The sequence below is a fragment of the Hyalella azteca genome, unplaced genomic scaffold (assembly GCF_000764305.2).
Source record: "Hyalella azteca isolate HAZT.00-mixed unplaced genomic scaffold, Hazt_2.0.2 contig5828, whole genome shotgun sequence".
NCBI classification, from domain to species: Eukaryota; Metazoa; Arthropoda; class Malacostraca; order Amphipoda; family Hyalellidae; genus Hyalella; species Hyalella azteca.
The window spans coordinates 46,204-66,191 of NW_025936008.1; the positions used below are offsets into that span (position 1 = coordinate 46,204).

The 19,988-nt window shown below is 41.5% G+C and overlaps 1 protein-coding gene across 2 annotated transcripts in view; it reads left to right on the forward strand.

The window, feature by feature from the left end:
• LOC108680296 (transmembrane protein 47) overlaps positions 1-19,988 on the forward strand; it is a 57,284-nt gene that overhangs the window by 22,574 nt on the left and 14,722 nt on the right. The window contains exon 1 of one of the 2 annotated variants that reach the window (XM_018169097.2): positions 9,015-10,786. The exons of the other annotated variant lie outside the window; for it this stretch is intronic. Within the exon in view, the coding sequence (XP_018024586.1) occupies positions 10,772-10,786 (15 nt within the window). The 5' untranslated portion in view covers positions 9,015-10,771. Of the gene's footprint in view, positions 1-9,014; positions 10,787-19,988 lie in introns of those variants that run through there. 2 annotated transcript variants of the gene reach the window in all.

The following is a 19,988-nucleotide window of genomic DNA, read 5'->3' on the forward strand; positions in this document are numbered from 1 at the left end:
GACATCGCTGGCTGAATTGCGGTTATTTTTCTAGGTGCTTTTTGTAAGAGGGGACGCCGTTGCGAGGGCGGAACGCATCGTCAAAGCACGGCGCTTCTATTCTCCTGACAGGTCGCGATACCGCCGCTCAGCTCCTGCCCCGACTGCGCGATAAGCTCTGCTCGCCTCTCTTCCGCCGTCCATCTTCTTGCTTGGTTACTTCAGACGCGAGAATAAGTTGCCTGTATAACATTTGCGTGCCAGTACGATAGTCTTGAAGTTCTTGATTCAAATACTGCTGATAGATGCTGATGTTTTCTTCTTTAATTGGGATGTCTGGTACCCAGTGTAAAATAGGATACGATGATCTCGCACTACGCAGTAGCATATGGCTTAGCTGAACGTTTCGCACGAATTTCCTAAGTTGAATCAAATGCAATAATCGCTCGCTAAAACATGCATTGTTTCAATTTTTTCATATGACATTTCTGTCTTCAAATTAAACAAGTTTTGCTATCAGAAAAGTGTCAACGATGCTATGATAACAATTCGCATGTCTTTACACCCAGTCTTCATGATCGGCTGACGTATTGATCATTTGTGAAACAACTATAGTTATTATAAGTAGTTCTTAAAATGACCCACTTTTAAAATTACCGGAAAATCTCTGGAACTGTGCGGCCACAAGACAGTTGTGCGGATGCAATTAAGCGGGAGCGATAACAAAGTAATCGCTTCATAAACTGCTAAGTCTCAAAATGATCGCTCGGCTTTGCTGCGCGTTGTTGCGCCAGCCTGACGCGACACTTACATGTCTGCGCCCATACTTTCAAAAAAAGAGATCGTAAGTTCATCAGCCAATCATTGACGGCCTTTCAAGCAAAATCCACCAATCATAGACAAGAAAATAGTGCGTAAGTACTTACGTTCACTTAGCGAAATTTGAAAGTATGGCCCCTGGACACCGCACGCTAGGGGCTAGGCAAGTCACCGCCGCGCCGCTACCGTCTTCCTCTCAGTCGGCGTCGACCTCTGAAATCAATTCGTAATTTCCGCCCACGTTCGGCGTCCGGGAGATGTCCGGACCCGCGGTGCCGTATTTGCCCCCGAATTATTCTCAGTTGCGTTAGCGTTCTCTTCTTCCGCGTGTCTACCGGAAATTACGTTACTCGTATTGGCTTGTGCGTTGCCATTCCGTATCATATGGAATCTGTTTCATAACCATGAGACATTATTTTGGTTTGTATATCAGTGTTTGCATGCGTAACAAGATTTTTATTTTTGTAAGTACTAAGTATCACAAAACATAATATTCGTCTCACAGCAGTAATTATCTCCGTACTTTGAATGTGAAGTAATTTTCAAGTAATGTCAAGTAATTCATTTTCAAGTAATTCAAAGAGTGACATCGCCGTCAATGTTGAGTACATGCAGTCAACATCAATGCCCATACATTCATCTTGATATTTCCCCTGTCGAGTTATCCAAAATATTTACGGATGAATTTTGATTACATTGATATGCACTCGTTGTTTCAGAAGACATTTCTTTCAGAAAAATTATGGCACTGGGAAGCTAGGTACTTAAAAAGGCCCTACATTTTTTTTCAAAAAGCATAATAAAGTTAGGTATTCTCTTCGTATCTTCATATCTCGCAAATTTAAAAGAAAAGTTTAAGGTTTCGGATGGTAATAACATTTCTTCAACCTAGAACTTTAAATTCAATTTATCGCTTCCCCTGTCGAGAATGCATGGCAAGTCACTTGAATATGTTGGCTTTGACATGTTACTCATCCGTTCTGTATGGGATGTTTACTTACGCTGCAACAAGAATGTTACTTCAACGTTCTGTTACGTACGAACAACAATGATGATTATTACTTGGATGTTTTGTTATGTCGTATGAGGAATGACACGACATTTAACTTTAAATTTTGAGAGCCACTGACAGCTTTCTGTAAGACCCCCCTTCTCCTTTGGTCTTACGTGTCAGTTAGTCTGGACTTGAATCAAGACAATAGCCGAACTAGCTCTGGCCATTTGCAAGCAAGCCATTTATTGAAAACTTTTAGGAGGCGCGTGATGTTTTAAAGTCAACTCGATCAGCAGAAGCAGAGGTAGGGCAACGGACCATTTCTTTGACTTGCGCCGTCCTCCACCGATTTAAAGGCAGCGCATCAACCTCAGCACTTGCTCGAGATTATGTCTGGGAATTGTTATCTTTATGTTCCCACTTTGATTTACTTCATATATTATTTATATATATTTTAAAGTTACGCAATGTTTAAATTGTGACCTTGTCTTAATTATGCTCTCATGATTCACAATTATTGTGTTGTTTTTTCTCGTGTAGTTGATTGCCACTAATGCGACCAGTGTATTTAAGTATTTCCTTTCAAGACATATTGTTATATAACAAGTTATATTTCCTGGTTATAACTTGTTGTGTGGTTCATTTCATGTTTCTTCCAGCTCAGGAATCATTTAAATTATTCAATTATGTACAATAAACTTTTGCAATGTTAATAATATTTGTTCACTAATTTTCAAACAGGCGTGTCTTCTACTGGCGTGCATTGACTCCATGTCTATTCCGTTTATTATAGCGCACAATCTCATATGTGTTAATACAACTGATGCATTAATCTCGCATGTATTACCACTCGTCCCTTAGTTACAAAATCTTAAGGTTCTAACCCACTTGAAATCTTATTGAAGTTTTTCTGTTGGATTACTCTGCTCGTTATGAAATTGAGTGCGCGGCAAGCTCGATTTGTCTTGACTGTCATGGCTGCACCCACTCCGCTTGTAAACAAGCTCCTACAGGTTATTGAGTATGTGGAAGGGTTTTCGGGTGACCTCTACTGCATGTTGCTTCTAGCGCTTTACGTTTTACATTGTCTCTGTTTTATTCCGTTTCGTAGTGCCTTTGAAAGCGAATTGAGACGGTTAAGGCTTTTAAAACTAATCGTTCGTCGAAACATTGGATGCTATAAGACATTTTCACTTTCTAGGAAAGTCTCTTTCTCATGAAACCCTAATCTTTCTTCATACTAGTTTCTATTAATAAATTCTATGGATGATGAAATATGCGTGATTGAAATACTGAATATTTTATTTCGTTTTTATATATATCTATCAGTATCAGTCTCTCAATTTCATCTTTATAGGGACATTTTATGTGTAGAATTCTAAATTTTATCAGTATGCTTGAAAATTAGGCGCTGCTATTTAGGTCTTCCTTCAGCGTTCAGTCGAGTTATTCGAGGAGTAAAATTCTCCAGTCTTACACTGTACCTTAATTAACTCAGTAGACACGCGAAGCTTGAATACTTAAAATATCGATACTTGGTTAAAAAATATCGATAATAAATGTTTGGCTTCATCGGTTTTTCCTGTGAGACTTCTTCTGATGAAGTAATTAGTTATACAAGTTTTGTTTGAAAGTTTAAATAATTGTTATCTGTCTTCATAAAACATAAACATCTACATATGTTATAATATTTACCACGAGCTGAATCGTAGGAGTAGATTGAGACAACTCTGTACGACGGGTGCATCTGTAGCGCGTGTGCTTGCCTTCCATTGACTTGTCTTATCTTCTGAGCGCTCTCATTACCTTGAGATTTATAGAGATTTTGTCATGCCTCGTTTATAATTCTCTTAGTGGACCGCCTCTAATGCTCCTGCTCGCCGCATTATTGCCACCAATGAGGCCGCCATCTGCTGCCGCTGTTGTTGCTGTTGACCTGCTGTGATGGCGAGGCTCTGCAATCTTCAGCAGGCCACGCAATCAAAACATTAGTGACAGTAATAATTTCTGCAGCAAGGACTACAAACCTGTATTGGGTCGAGAAAAATCTGTAGGTTGGAGCGTATTGAGCCCCTCGATGTGTATGTGGACAAGATATCCTCGTAATGACTGCAGACTGGTCCTGGTGAATAAGATATTATGGTAAGAATATAAATCCTACAACAATACGCTGAAAATTTATATAATACGGTGTTTAAAATCTGGCCTCTACATAATCCCCCATTTAAGTTATTCATGTTCATGGTATGACTCTTTCTACATTTTTTAACTTCTCATTCTTTATCTCTTTGTGTTTGTTATGCTGCCAAGCGTTCGTTGTTCCATTGTGCCGTTTATGGACCTAAAAGCCTGAGACATTAGCTGCCATGTTCGTCATTACCTATTCTTCCTCCTCACGGAGTCTTCCCACTGTTGGTGTCACGGTGTCACGCCAGCATTGCTGCTGGCACAATGTTGCCGATCTCCTATAAACATTTTCTTTCGAGTGTTTGGTTTGGTATTCGCGTCTAGCGTTGTATGTGTAACCAATGCGTGACTCATGAATTTTGCATTTTGTTAGACACATGCTACGGATATGGATATTGAATAAACGATCTAATTTTTTAATTAAAATATCAGTTACCTCCGATTTTCAAACATGACGCAATCGAGCAGACCTTTCCTACACATGGAAAAATTTTCCGCTTCCGGAAAAAGCATTTGAAAGTTAAATCAGCTACAGGACTTGTCAGGTCGATAAAATTCATTATCTGATTTTAGCTATAAAATTGTAAAATAATCAGCAGCGTAATGCCATTAAGTGAGTACAGCGGCGAGATGTACAGGCTATCAACACGGAGGTTCGTAGTTGAGGTATCAGGCTGTGCAATTGCCGCAAGACGTCGAAATGTACTTGGATGATACAAGAGCCAATAACGTTGATTTAACTCGCTTCAGTTTGAAGTTATCCAGAAGTGCAGTTGAACTGCATTACTGCATAAGCTCGGTGTGCTTGAACGCCTGGTACGTGGGTTGGCTGATTTTGTGTAGCTTGCGAAGCGCTATTTAAACTTCGTTGCTGCTGTGGCAAGAGTGCTGGGAGATGGTGTGCAGCACACGTGTTTTCTGTGTCGTGCTGTGAGCCGCGGTGTGTTCCGTGTTGGGTGCCGTGCTCTGTGCCGTGCTTGACGTGTGCCGTGCTTAGGGCCGTGTAAGGTGCCGTGCTCTGGTCGTGCTTGACGTGTGCCGTGCTCAGGGCCGTGTAGGATGCCGTGCTTAGGGCCGTGCTCTGTGTCGTGCTCTGTGCCGTGCTTGACGTGTGCCGTGCTTAGGGCCGTGCTTGACGTGTGCCGTGCTTGACGTGTGCCGTGCTTGACGTGTGCCGTGCTTGACGTGTGCCGTGCTTGACGTGTGCCGTGCTTGACGTGTGCCGTGCTTGACGTGTGTCGTGCTTGACGTGTGCCGTGCTTAGGGCTGTGCTCTGTGCCGTGCTTGACGTGTGCCGTGCTTAGAGCCGTGCTTGACGTGTGCCGTGCTTGACGTGTGCCGTGCTTAGAGCCGTGCTTGACGTGTGCCGTGCTTAGGGCCGTGTTGGGTGCCGTGCTCTGTGCCGTGCATTACTTGCGTCGTGCTGTGCCTGAAGCAGCTGCCGAGGCGCCGCTCATGAATAGCAAATGAGGAGACGGCCTTCCGCCTCAGCATCCAACCTCCCGCCCTGCACTTCTTTTCCAACCTCGTTTTCCTCAATCCGCTTATCAAATTTATTCTTTTTATTGTTTATGTCTCGCGCAGTTTTTTTAAGTTTTTGTTGAGTCATTTTCCAATTATTGTTTTTTTTTTCAAAACACTTTACGTTGTTGTGCAATCAACGTTCATCTGAAGGCTGCCCTCGAGGTCAGGCCTTCATTGTTGATCTTAAAATAATTTACTGTAATTATTTCCCTTTCGTGCTTCATGGATTATTTCTTATTCAGGAACCTCTCGCTAGCTTCAAACTAGCGAAGTAGCTTTACACGAGACGCTTTTTTCAACCCCGCCTCATACGACCAGCTCATTTTCTCCTTACATAAACTATAATCATGTGCCGTGGTTCAATTAAGTTTGGAAGCACGGCCGGTGGATTTTAAATATTATCCGCCCGCGAAGCTGTGCATCGTGGCGAGTTTGCACCCCTAGCGTGCGACGTCGGGAGTCGCTGTTTTTCATTAAGTTCATGCGAAGAAGGTTTAAGACACTTGACTCAAATTGAAATTACACACGGGTTTGTAACGTAGTGTTTAGTTTCATTTGGAAATGTTGGCGCATTTTGAAATGTTTAGACAATTAGACGGTAAATTCATGAAAATTTCTGATTCAATCCATTCCGAACTGTGTGAATTATTTCAGTTCCAAAACTTTGAAGCGAATATAGTTAGGCAAATAACTATATCTAGGAAAATACTTCTTGTACGAGGTTTTGTTGAACAATACAATCGGTTGATTGCTGTAAGTAGTACTCACAGTATTTATATTCCGTATTTTCTAAGAATTATACAGGTTCTTTTACTTTCCCTCAGAGACTGGAGATGCCAGCAATTTACTGATATCAACAAGCGGAACGTTGTTGCCGAACTTGGCAGTTGCCTTTGCTTGAAGTCGACCGCTGCGTTGCCGTTTGTTTGCCAGGCCCTGGCAACTTTGTTTGCTCTCAGAATGAGTCGCCGATTTGCCGGCGCTCGTTACTTCTAAATGGTCTGCGCTCGAAACTGCCTTTCTTTGCCCGCGTTCTGCTACTCATCATGAAGGGCAACGCTTTTATAAACCTACCTTCACGAACCACCACGAGGAGCGTCCAATATGATTCGACATACTCTCATGAACTGTCAGTATGACCCAAATTGAACTCTCATCGCCATATGTTTTTTTAAATCGTTTATATTTTGATGTTTTTCAACTCAAAGCTTACTGGGAGTTGAGGCTTAGTGGATCCAACTGAACTCCATCAACCACTTTATCTACTGACAGTAACTTTCGTTACCAGGCCTCCAGGTACCAATACCATCGACGACTGTAAATTTTTCCGATGTCGCAGGGCTAGCTGCGTTAGATACAGAATTGTTCCTGTATATTTTCAACGCTGGAAACGTCAGCCGTTTAGTTACATCCTGAAACTTTTCACGTGAATGTCCTGTAACCCAATAACTATAGGTATTTATTTGTGAGAAATTCTATTATTATATAGTATTTCAAAATACAAGGTTTTGAAAAGCTCGATAACTTGAGTTATATTTCCTCAAATAAAGTGAATCGAAATAAAATCGTTTGCTTGGTCGTAATATTTTACGCATAGATGCATCCTGCTACTTTCTCCAGTAATTTTTTCCGAAATAAATTGAATAAATTAACTATTATTAACTTTCCTTTTATTCCCCATCAGCATGCGATGATTTTTCCAATCGTTACATTTATGATGCTTGTCCTAAACTGTCCGTGAACCCATCAAAAACACAATCAATATTTAATTTGTGTATATTGAAATTCAGAAAATTTGTCATGGTTACAATGCCCATTTGAGCTACATTGAATTTCTTATCGATAGCATGGAGAAATGCAGTTGAGACAATGGTAATTGTTACCGAATTTAGACCCAGATGATTATTAAAAATAAAATCAGTGGTATTTGCATTACAAATTGTTCTAATCGCAACTGAATACATGTTAATGATATTGAGACACAAAATCGTCTCACAATCTCAGGCTCGTTCGCTATTGCTTCGCACTGCATGACATCGTCCTATGAGCGTAAATTTCAATGACTTGAAGAAAATAACTAAGGAATTTATTTACATGATACCGAATAATTTTTGAAGCCGGAAATTACTATTTAATGAGCCATAATTTTCTACATCACTCTACTGTGGTACTTAAATCTTAGGTGTCATTTGCGTAGACTTTACGTAGCTTACGCTCATCTTTTACAGGGTGCGGCGCGGGAACTTACTTATTTGAATTGCGCGCCACGTGGCGGCCATTAGTCCTAGGAAGGTGGCGCCATGCGCAATATGGTGCGCGGGCTATGAAGTTTTTCGTCCACTCAGTTCAGTTGCGACCATGCAGTGGTCGAGAGAGGAGCGCGCGTTCGCAGTCTCTGTGTACTTTTCTAGTGGCCGATAAATGTAGCTCTTTGTAAAAAAGAAAGAATTAAAACGCTATCTTTAATACTTTTTACTTTGTGATTTTTTTAAAAGAGTAAGTTCCCACGCCGCACCCTGTATTTTCCCCGCTCTGAACACTCAATTGCTTTTTTATTACTTTTATTGACTTATCATCGTAACAATTCACCAGTATAAATATGGCGAATAATCTTTATGAAAAACCTTGAACCATATTTGCGAGCGTCGCTGACGAGGGCACATTCGCCCCCAGCGGTATAAATACCTCAGTTTACGCTGCAAGAAAACTTATAGCAGGGCGCTCGCTTTGGTTGGTATGTGGCTCAAAACGAGCCCTCTCGCCCTTCAATGAATCGTTATTGGAGCTTTTGAGAGCTGCGCCCGTCCTCTTATGGTGTATGGAAGCCATTGTGCTCTGACGCTGCCATCTGCTCTTGCCCTGCATCTCCCCCGCCCTTATATGCCAGCTTATTCAGTCCAGAGGTCGCCACTCGGATGTGTTTGCCTCCTGCATAACGTCTTATAAGTTAGCCTTATCGAACAGGTTACCTACGCAATGCTCGTTTGCCTGTTGAATTTTCTCATTATCATAACACGATTGCATGTAATATCTGAGCGGTTTATCTCGATATGTTACCATGTGTTTTTAGCGACAGAGCTCTCAGAATTTTACCGTGTTACGCGTCACAGTATGCGGTACTTTGCTTTGTATATATAGTGCCGCTTGCGATACTTTACAGTGTATTATGTTTGGTGCCATTTCACCCCTCATTGTACCGTGTATTCTTGATGACACCGCTCGCATGCTGTTAATGTCGAGAGAGCGGAAGCTGAAATGATCATTATAGTTGACCGCTCACCATCTGAGTCGCCAGTTTATACCGGTCAGGTTCGTAGGAACTTATTCCTACTAATTGTATCAGGCGTTCATCTTACAATATTATATAGATGTAAAGGATTTTTTTATTCTATTTACCTCTTAGTGCGCCCTTTGTTGGCTAAAATTTGAACAAGATGCTAGCGTTATATTGATGCAGATGTTCATGTTATTTCGTGTGCTAACTTGTGCAAATCTCTGTTTTGTGTTAACAGGCAATTTGTAGTGCGTGGTTTTTTTACTTTGTCGATACGCACGATTTTATTTGGCTAAAGTTAACTGCACTCTGTGGAAAAATCATTCTTCTTCCATAACAAAATGTGACTTTTTCCCGTGAGGAATTTCATGCAAGTTGGGAAAACATGTGTGCTGAAGTTGACGATTGTGTTCGTTAACCAGTGAAGTGAATTTCAATCTTATTTGTATATGCACCAACTTCTGATCTTGCGACTATAACACCTCTGGACGTCGCGTCATCATATTGTGAAGTGAAATATCTGGAAAAATGAAAGTGTTTCAGTGCCTATCAATTGCATTGTGAATTATGAGTAACTGTTATAATATTCGGACTGAACTCTTCACTCTATCGCAAAAATTCGATGAACTGCTATCCTAATTTGGAACAGATCTTGGATAAACCACATGTTGGAATTTACCCTGAATTTTTGTCGAGTTTCCTATGAAGAACCTAGTCCTCATAAACCATCATCTGGGAGGCTGCTATGTCAGCTTCAGTTACGCCAAGTGCTCAGCTTGAAAACTCTTTGTCACTCAGGAGCGCGCAGCTTGGATGCCGTGTATCTTGATCAGTCATGCCACGCACGCATTTTAGAGGAGCCATTGTGAGGAAAAAGAAAAAACCTTCGGACAACCTCGTGGTCACCCTGAAGCTGCCGATGTGATTCTGGAACCTACTGCGTCAATCTTCAAAGTCATTTTCAGTGCAAACAAACAATAATTCTTCCCTGTCGAGGAGCGGACAGAAAAGTTACCTCGAATGATTTAACACCATCAAGGCAGTCGTTTCTGTGACAAGCGAGTCCTGTCGATGGTAATTATAGAGGTCCATGACTAGCTGCCACACGCATCATTTTTCAAGAGGAAGAACGCGACTGCAGGATACCATGCACTGCTATGATCAAATATTGATATTTCCCATGGGGATTAATGGTTCTGTGCTTGTTCAGTAAACTGGTGATGGAATTGTGGCTGTCGATTCTTGTGTCTAAGATGATAAAGGAAACGGCTTGTAAGATTAAGTGAATCCATTTTGAAATAATGGTTTGGTATTGATAACACAAATTTGTGCTGCGTCTTTGAATGACTTCCTACTGTGTAAGCTTAAAATCTGGAAGTGAAGCATATTAAATAGCTTAAATATATATTTTTAACTACATACATATCACTTTTATGACTAATAACATATCTCTTTGGGTGATACTTTTCTTCGTTACTTTAGGGTAGTAAGTTAATATAAAACTTGCCATCCCTGCATATCCAAAGCTCCTGAACCCCATCTCTGGCTGCAACGCTGAGGACAGTCCATCCATTGAAGTTCTTTAACGAAACTCAATGAACAAACGTCGTGTAATTGGAAGATGCTGAAACCTCAGAAAGTTCGTCATGTACAAATAATCATGGTTGCATTGTGAGTGCAATACTGGGAGCATGAACTCGAGATGAGTCGTCGGAACAAAGCTTCATTGATGATGTTGAAGACTCGAAGATTACTTGCTCCAAGTTTGCGGACCGGAGGTTGCGTGGAACGTTTTACAGAAACATGAATGGATGAGTGAGCATACAATTAAAAAAACTGCGGATACCTGAACTACTTTCTTTGTGATAGTTGTTACTCATATTGAAGAGGTTATCACGTAATAATAATAATATTCGTCGCCAAGAAACTCGGTAGTGAAGTGTGATCGCAACACGAGGCGAACATAGTTCATCCCTGGGTCATCGTCAGTTGCCATGGCCGGATCACCGGTGAGTCTTTCCCTGCACTAAATTTATTATTTAATTGTTAAAATGTCATAGCCATGTGATCGCTCTGTTTAATCCAGAGAAATAATGTTGAAATAACGTTGATATCTATGAAACTACCTTTAATCAACATTCTTTCAACGTTAGTTGTCTGACTGTTTATGCTTTCCCATGTGTAAGGTGCCATGTTTCACACAAGCGCCGTCGGAACAATATTTCTTTTAGCGATTCTCTCCATTGCAAGAGGAAAGATAATTGCCTCTGTCCATGTTTCACTTGATGCGCTCGGATGATTGAGTGACTTGACTCAAGTGTTCATTTGCTAGTTTGAACTTCAGAATGACTGGATAATAACAGTATTTTAATGCTGCGTTTCCGTGAGATTTGTACCGTTAATGCCTTTCAGGATTAGCGCGATGCACCATGCCATTGGAATTCATAGCGACATTCGCGTAATTGGCAAAATATTTGTTCTCAATTTAAAGAACAAAATTTTTTTATTTCTGCGTTCGTCCCTTTGGTGTAAAAAGAAATCCCTGCTTGAACTCCCAGAGATCATTGCGAAATTGTTCACTCGATCGCTTCCGTGTTGTGCTCGAGCTTCTTTTTAAGGTATGGTATTGTGTTCGATATCTCTGGTTGTTGCTAACCAATTGAATACGATTTGGTAGTGTCGAACTTCACATAGAATGCCTGGTTGTAGAATATTTGCACGACGTTCGTTTGTTAGATGTTATTCGGAAATGGTTAATGAGTATTCGTGTATAACAGCAGACAATGATTAGGTGTACGTAGTTATGAGTTCTAATAATGTATTGTAATGAGGAAGTGTTAAGGTGGAGGTGTAATGCTCATATTCCTCTCCTGTTAGGAATTGTTTCTTCTTCTTTGTGTTCAGTTTCAGTGATCACGTTTGATTTTACGTCTTCTCGCCTATTTTTAAGATGCTACAGTGATCTCTATGCCATAAATTTCAAGTTCCAAATCTTGAACTTAATCCTAAAGCTCTAATCTAACTTCATTAGCCTTTTATTGGGCCATTTTTATCTCGCAAATTTTCTGTGTCATTTCCCCTTATCTACGAAGAAAGATCCAATGAAGACTCGCTCAGGAATCGTGCTGGAACTCTACGGATACTTCACAGTTCACATCGTGACGAGTTGCCTTAACATTTAACACTAATTTCTACTTATTCTTGTTCCCAGGAATGTGCCAAACACCCATCTGTGCAATAACGTCATTGTATATTACACAACTAAGTTACGACTATTGTATCCTATTAAGCGTTTAAACTAATTTCCATAAATACGGTATTCTTTTCTGTTTATCAAGAAAACTCGGAATTCTAACATTATTTGGATCTCAGTATTTCACAGATAGAAGTGGCGATTAACTTTACACGTTTCTAGCGTTCAAAACGACGATAATTTCATAACTGTCACTAAAAGTTTCTTCAGTCTTTTCCGGAACCGCGCTGAAACTGAGTTGCGGAACAGCTATTACCAAGACGCGTGAATATCCTCTCTCATTTCCAGTTCCTGTAACAAATTCTGGTGCTAAGGTCGGCTGAACTATTGAATATTCCGTTGTTTGTATTTTTTTTTAATCTGGAGCATACCTGAGAAGCCGTACTCGTACACTAAAGAATGGAAGTTGCCCTATTTAGTCCAGATAATCTAAAAGCTCGTTTATTGGATACCATAGCGACTTGTCTGCCATCTCGCACCGGACTTCTCGACATCATCCATGCAGCGTGATGCCGTGGTTGTTATGGCGCGTGTCTTGTGACGCGCTGCCTTCGTCTTACAAATAAGCCCTGCCGCCTCCTGCCAAGTTTAGTGCGCTAACAAAATCTCGTCCTGGTGATGTGTCATCTCAGCCTGCGTCTCTGACAAACGGATTGCGCTATACCGAGCCAACCGTCTGGATTTCGGCGCCTTAGGCCCTGCACCTTTACTTTACTGAGTGTTATTTATTGAAGATTTGATTATGACGAAAACATTATTATGAATGATAATCATCAATGCATCCTTTTTTCCATTACTTGACTTGAATTTACCGTTTTATAAGGACATGCTTCCTGCTCTATACCTCGTCTATTTTTAGCCAGCGAATTAGTCAGGGCCTAACTCGTGATTAGTGGTTGCCGTAGGAGAAAACAACTTTGATGTGGGAAAGTTTTGATTTTCATTTAAATTTTCTTATTTATGTCCCTAGGCATACATTATTTTAACACGTTGCTTCCCCAATCCTCTTAAGTTACTCGTAATCGGAAAAATTATTGCACTAATGAAGCCACTAAAGGCCAGTGATGCGGTGGCAGTCTGCTGCTAGCTAAGGTGGTCCTAAGGGACGCCGGACGCCGCTGGTGTTGAGTGCAGAACTAATTACTGCGCAGGGGCTTCTTTCTGTGCGCGCGCTCAACAAATAATTAAGCGTTGCGTCCAGGCTTGCGTGCTCTGGAAAACTCTCAGCCCCATCGGGGATTTCGCGGTCGTAAATTCCGTTTTGACGTTCGCGAGTGGCAAGTTCAGTTAGCAGCGCGAAACGTGAGCTTGGATTCAAGATGCTAACATCGTTGATCATTGGCCTGTCCCACAGAACACACGTGTTCGCCTCGAGGTTTTTGCTGAATGTTTTCTTTTGAATCCTTAACTCGTGCGTTGCGCTCTATGGCCGGCGCTCTATTTCATTACTTGCAGCAACTCATGAGGCTCATTTCTCCCGCAACCGCGCCACCGTTTGTGTTCCGAGCAAAAAACTTGCTGCAAATCTTGCCGGTCGGAGAACTGCCAAACTTTTGCTCGGTTCCTCCCAGCTATTGAGCCCCGGCATTCTATTATGCCGCCTAATACCGGGGCATTCTTGCCGAGGCAAAGTTATGTCGTGAGATGTATTTACGCTGCAACAAAATTCCCTTTTCTTTCCAGAGATACTTGGAACGGCTCAAGTTTTGCTGCCAGCAAGGAAGACGCGCTTCCATTTTTCCCTGTATAATTAAAGAAGTTCCAGGAAATGGAGTGGCTCTTGAAGAAGAAGTGGGAGGACAAGACTTGCTGGTGTCGTCATTTTTAATGCTCACTGCCCATCACAAATTTTTTTAACCTCACTCACTTGGAAACATAATTGCACGAACTTCAAGTTTTGTCGGAAATAAATTTTGAATGTCAAAAGGCTCCTGGTCTCGTTAATTAATTTCTCGCTCAAAAGAAATGAACCAACTTTCTTGATGAGGCGAAGGCGTTCGTGTAGAAATCAGAATCAAATTAAGTATACAGGCTTCCGGAGCGTCAAGACGAATACTCCTTGTTTGTATATTGTTTTTTAGATTCCCCTTGCCGTCTTTTTTTATATGAAAGTTGTCGTAAAATGCGTTTGTTGCACCGGTCGAATATGTCTTATACGAGATCGTTATGCATGACTTAAAATAACGGTTACGTTTGAGTAATGACTTAGAATTCAGGCATGACATACGACTCAGCAGTCATGCATAGCATTCCGCCGAAATCGCGGAATTGCCGATTCTATATGAAATCGGCAGCCAGTTGCCGAATCTGTAGAATTAGCATTTCTAAACTATAGGAATCTGGGGTCAGTTCAGTCAGCACAGTTCTTTTTTTTTACAATATTTAAATATAAAGGAACTTGACACCCAACTTGACCTAACCTTTTCTAACTCAGTCGTTTTATGTTCTAACTCTAACGTCCGATTTTCTGAATCAGCAACGATATGCTGATTCTACAGATTCGGCAAACTGTCTGCTGCCGATTCCATAGAATCGGCACTATTGCGATTTCAACACTACACATTTATGGCTCACGACGTAATAATTAGGCATGACGCAGCAGTTACGTGTGACGTACGACCGTAGGTCATGCATGTGTGCCGCATGACGCTGCAATTTGTGTGATGTGATAACCGTGGCTGCGCTGTGGCCGGGCGTAAGAATCACGTTGTTGGCTGTATAGCTCGTCTATAACCGCTGTATGGCCGTAACATAACCACGCAACCCCTGCCTTATCCGCGGCTATCATCACCAGCTCCTACACTGCCGCGCTGCACGCAACTTCGTTTGCTTCCAACTCCTGCACCTGTACGGGCCCATATGAGCTTCATGTCTTGGGGCTCATCGTATTATTTTGTTTGTCCACAACCATCTTTGTTGCTAGGTAATCCTTTTAGCTGCTGGCGGCTCTCTATGTGTAGACCTATGCTCTAATATGATCTCACCAGTTATGCTTTGGCATCTGACTGATTTATCACTTGAATTTAGATGTGTTTGCAATTATGTCATCATGTATCCTATCAAGTATTTAAAATAATTGCCCTAAATACACTATTCTGGTCAATACACTATTCTCGGAATTATAACCTCATTTGAATCTCAGTATTTCACTGATAGGAGTGACGAATAACTTTTCAACTGTCACATATATAATGAAAGTGTGATTATTTACATCATACTCTCGTTCAGAACGTGGTAATGGTCACAATTTAATCAGGTTTTGACCTCCGCTAACACGTCTCACTGCCGAGACTCGGCATCTGTTTTTGCAGCTAAGTGTCTCCTGTCTCTTCTTCTGTCGGGGCCTTGAAGCTCGCAGAGACGAGAAGAATAACTGACTTAAAATATGGCATTTATTTCGTCGCGGATCAATAATGTAAGCTTTCGTTGAGTTCTCGAATTCCGTTTAGGATCTCTCAATGGCTTTCTGCATTGACACTTTCAGCCATTAAAGACCTGTTTAGATAAAGATTATTCAATGAGAGCTCTCACCCTTTTGGGAGAAACCTTTTCCAAAACACATTCCTCTCAAGTGTTTTTTTCGGTTAGATGTGATACATTGCAAAAACACGCACACTGACTAAAAAAGTGCTTTCTGTGAATTTCGAACTTTCTGTTGGCGCAATGCCTTCAGTTTGGTTGAGTTTTGTTTTCCTGGCATCTGTTCGACACGTTTGACTGCTGTCACTGCATCCAACTTTTTATCGTGTGGATCTGAGACGTCTGTGAAATGTGCAATCTTTAATCAAATGTATGCTTATATACTACGACTGCTACCACTGCCGCTGCTCTCAATACCTTCACCGCTGCTGTCACTGTCACTACCGCTGCTGTAATTGCCGCTGCTGCCAATGTCACTACAGCTTGTCACTGTCACTACAGCTGCTGCCATTGTCACTACAGCTTATCACTGTCACTACAGCTGCTGCCATTGTCACTACCGTTGCTGCCAGTGTCACTGTTGCTACTAACCTTGCTGCCGCTGCCACTACCGGTCCTACAACTAACGCCGCTGCCACTACCGCTGCAGCCGCTGCCACTATTGCTGCTTCTGATGCTGAAGCGATCGATGCTGCCACGCCCTCTGGCAAAGTCTGACCTGCACCACGACCAGCACCATCATCACCTCATCACCTGCTCATTTAACAACCTATTCTCTTTGCGTCCGTCTACCGAAATATTCTAAACCTCGGACTTGGTATCATTCTTAGCACAGACACAGAAGTCACAGACGTTTCTGTTTCTGGCACCGGGTTTATTTTCAGACATTCTCATTGCTAAAAGTGAGTTTTTGTTTTCTGATGAGTGAGTTTTTAGATACAGCTCAGCACGATGACTGGCTGTTAGTCACATTCTTATTCATCGGGATTTTCATCTGTGTCAATATCATTAGCTGCGTCAATAGCATTAGCTGCGTCAGCGATTACGAAGCTCATCATCATGATTTTTAGAATAATCATCTATTATAATGTTTTGTCTATGAAAATGTCTTATCGTCGATACGTGTCATAGGATTTTTTTTAAATATGAAGGATCTTTTTTATCATAGGATACCAAAAAATTTTCGGTTGACGCGGCGGGGTGTAGCTATACTCTCTGCCATCCCCGCAGTAACCCGCCTCCCAACCCCATGTGCATGTAAACCTCTCTGCAGTTACTTGCCTTCCGTACACGCACATTAAAACGTCTCTACAGTGAGCTGCATCCCGTGCACGTGCATGTAAACGTCTCTGCGCGAAGCTGCCGCCGAGCTGGGGCACATCTTCAATGTGCGTTAAAAGCTGTTTTTAGATAACTACGCGTTATTGATTTAAATCATTAGATAGAATACAAACCTGCATAAAATAAAGTTAGTCTTACGATACTCAGATTTAAATTCAAATGCTGGCGTGAAAGTTTGTGTTGGATTAAGAATGCCTTCGATGTGATAATCTTGCTTGTGTGATAAAACAAGCTCACTTTGTCTTTCGATAAGCTCTTGCGACGATTGTCGGCCCTCCAGGTAAACAACGTTGATTACGAGTCGATTCAGTTGAAATAACGTTTAATAAACGTCATGTGCCAGTTGCAAGGGTGCGTTGTTCTACGTCAGAATTGTCCGCTGTTTTGCAAGCGGTTAGTCCTTCTATATCCGTATGAATTACTCTTATATTTTATAACTTTTATGACTGCACTCGACTAACATAATAAGATCGAAGAGTGAATGGACTGCAGTGCAAGGAAACGGGCGCGGTGCCCATGTTCGGGGGGTGAGACCGGCCCGTTCTGTGGACTTGCCGGTGCCTGTTGCCATGACTCCTTGGCCTCTGGGGATTTGTTTATATCCTTCATCCCACCCGCCCATCGAGGTTAACAAACACCCTGTCCTCCATCCCGCCCACCCATCGGGGCTCACCAACACCCTAGCCTCCATCCCGCCCACCCATCGGGGCTCACCAACACCCTGTCCTCCATCCCGCCCACCCATCGGGGCTCACCTCCCCAGGTCTGGATGGGCTTTTGTCTTGCATGTCAGTAGCAGGTGCAAGCCTCGATGCGGAAGAGAACTGTTGCAGGTTCATTGGCTTCTCAGTTTTCAATAAATTTAAACAGTTAAAATCATTAATAAGTACAACTTGCAACAGGAGCTTCGCTTTCCGCTATTAAGACGGCAAGTTTCAAATGATTGTAGTGTTTGCTCGCAAATGTTCCAGACCAGAAAAGGTGAATATTTTAGATAAGACATAAACCTAATTCTGCAATAGATATGGCTGGGTTACAAATTTTTATGCTCCATATTTTATGCAAGCAAATTGTCCGGCCGTTGCAAAAACATTAGATATGATTTTGTGCTTATGTCTTATCCGTCTTAAGCGTTTATACTCTAGGGGCCATACTTTCAAAACTCGCTAAGTGAACGTAAGTACTTACGTTCTATTTTCTTGTCTGTGATTGGTGGAATTTTCTCGATAGGCCGTCAGTGATTGGCTGATGAACTTACGATCTCTTAACTTTTTTTGAAAGTATAGGCCTAGGACAAGACTCTGTCCATGACCGGATTGCGATTACTTTATTTAATTCACGCGATTGGTTGTGACTGCTTACACGCCTGATCTTTTACATCCGAGGTTCGTACTGCAAATAATTGCTCGGGTGCTTGCAAATAAATCCTGCATACATTATCCTGGACATACTTAAGTAATGGGTGATAATTTACTTACGTTTCTGTGGTGAGGTTATGAAAAAATCTTCAGAAAATTCACTCACATTGTGAACCCGACCTATGTGACGAAGTGTAAAAATTCTAAATTATTAGTCGAGCTCAAGCATTGCTGCTTTCTTCAAACCAATAAGAAAATAAACGGCTTCAATACTTTCAACGGCTCCGAGAGACTTCATTACCGGATCGGTAGTAAGCGAAAAATTAATCAGCCTAATTTTCCATATCCTCTGTACCCTGTGGCATTTGAATTATTATTGTTGAAAATGGCTATTAACCGTCTACTGAGTATGTCAGCCCTCTTTAATCCTTGGCTGTGCAATCACGACAGTTCTGAATACCAACGTTCGTAAACAACTGACGGGCAACACATTAGTGTTCATGTGCGTGCACCTTGTTTGAATGTGTTCTCATGTTGTCCGTAGATTTATTCAGCTTTAACTCGCAATGAAAATATTTTGACATTCCTGCCTCAAAAAGTACTATTCGTTTCTGCTCGCTGGAGACGCTTGTTGTTCACGCACGTTACTTCTCGTATAATTTCTTATGTAAGCTGTGTGAAAATGAGCTGCGATGTCGCTTTACTTGATACTATGAGAGAAAAGCTAAGTTTAAGCTATTACTAAAAATTTTCGCCGATTGTGAGTAATGTTTTCCCGCTACGTTAGTCGGTACGGAAGCTATGTAATCTAGTTCTGATTTTATTTGTGTTTTCCTTATTATCTGTTCATCATGTTCCAGACTTATCAATTTCGGGTACATTCATATTCTGTACTTGATCAAAGGAAACACTTATTCTCATCACACGCCGTTCTATATTTTTTAACTGACCATAGGAAGCCTGTCTCTATTAAAACTGTAAAACGTTGCTCTTTAAATTCCTTGTCCTGACACCAACTATTCTCTATACGAGCACAACAGACCGCGAATGAAGAAACCGCACCCGCGTAGAGGGCGCTTGGATAAAATTTTCCTCCTTTTCACTTCTATTGCGTGAACCTTTTGCCGCAAATGAATAGTAAAAATTCCATAGTGAGAGAAAAACTTTATAAGGAAAGAAACTTTTTAATGAGATGATGACGAGTAGTGATTGAGGTGGCCGGCAGCAGCAGCAGCGTTGGTGATAAGAACCACGGCCTGATGAAGTCCTAATGAGCTAATTACTCGAGACGCGAGCGCGTGCCTCGCCGTAGAGTTCTTGCAGCGCCCGGCGTCCTTGGCCCCTTGCCCTGCGCGCTGGAATGTCGGTAATTTCTGCGTCTTTTGTACCTGAAATACTTCTGTTTCTTGTCTATGATTGGTGGATTTTGCTTGAAAGGCCGCCAATGATTGGCTAATGAACTTACGATCTCTTAACTTTTTTTGAAAGTATAGGCCCAGGGTTTTCTCCTCGATTACGTAAAATTTTTTTTATCTTTGGGCGATGTGTGCATGGTTATTATAATTCTGTAAGTAGATGTATGTCATGGGAGGTTAATGAAACTATTGTAGTTGTAAAAAGACAGCCTCCCGACTAAGTTTTTGAATAAAGCTTCTGAGGCTAATAGGAAAGTTTAGACGAAGTTCCTATACATTGTCGTATCATTGTTGAGTATGCGACCCGCACATTTTTCTTGCGTGAATTAGAACGTAATTCCGTGACTAATGGGAATACATTCCTATAAATGACGTTGATTATATTGTATATTAGAACAATGTACGCGTCAACACCCTCAATAAC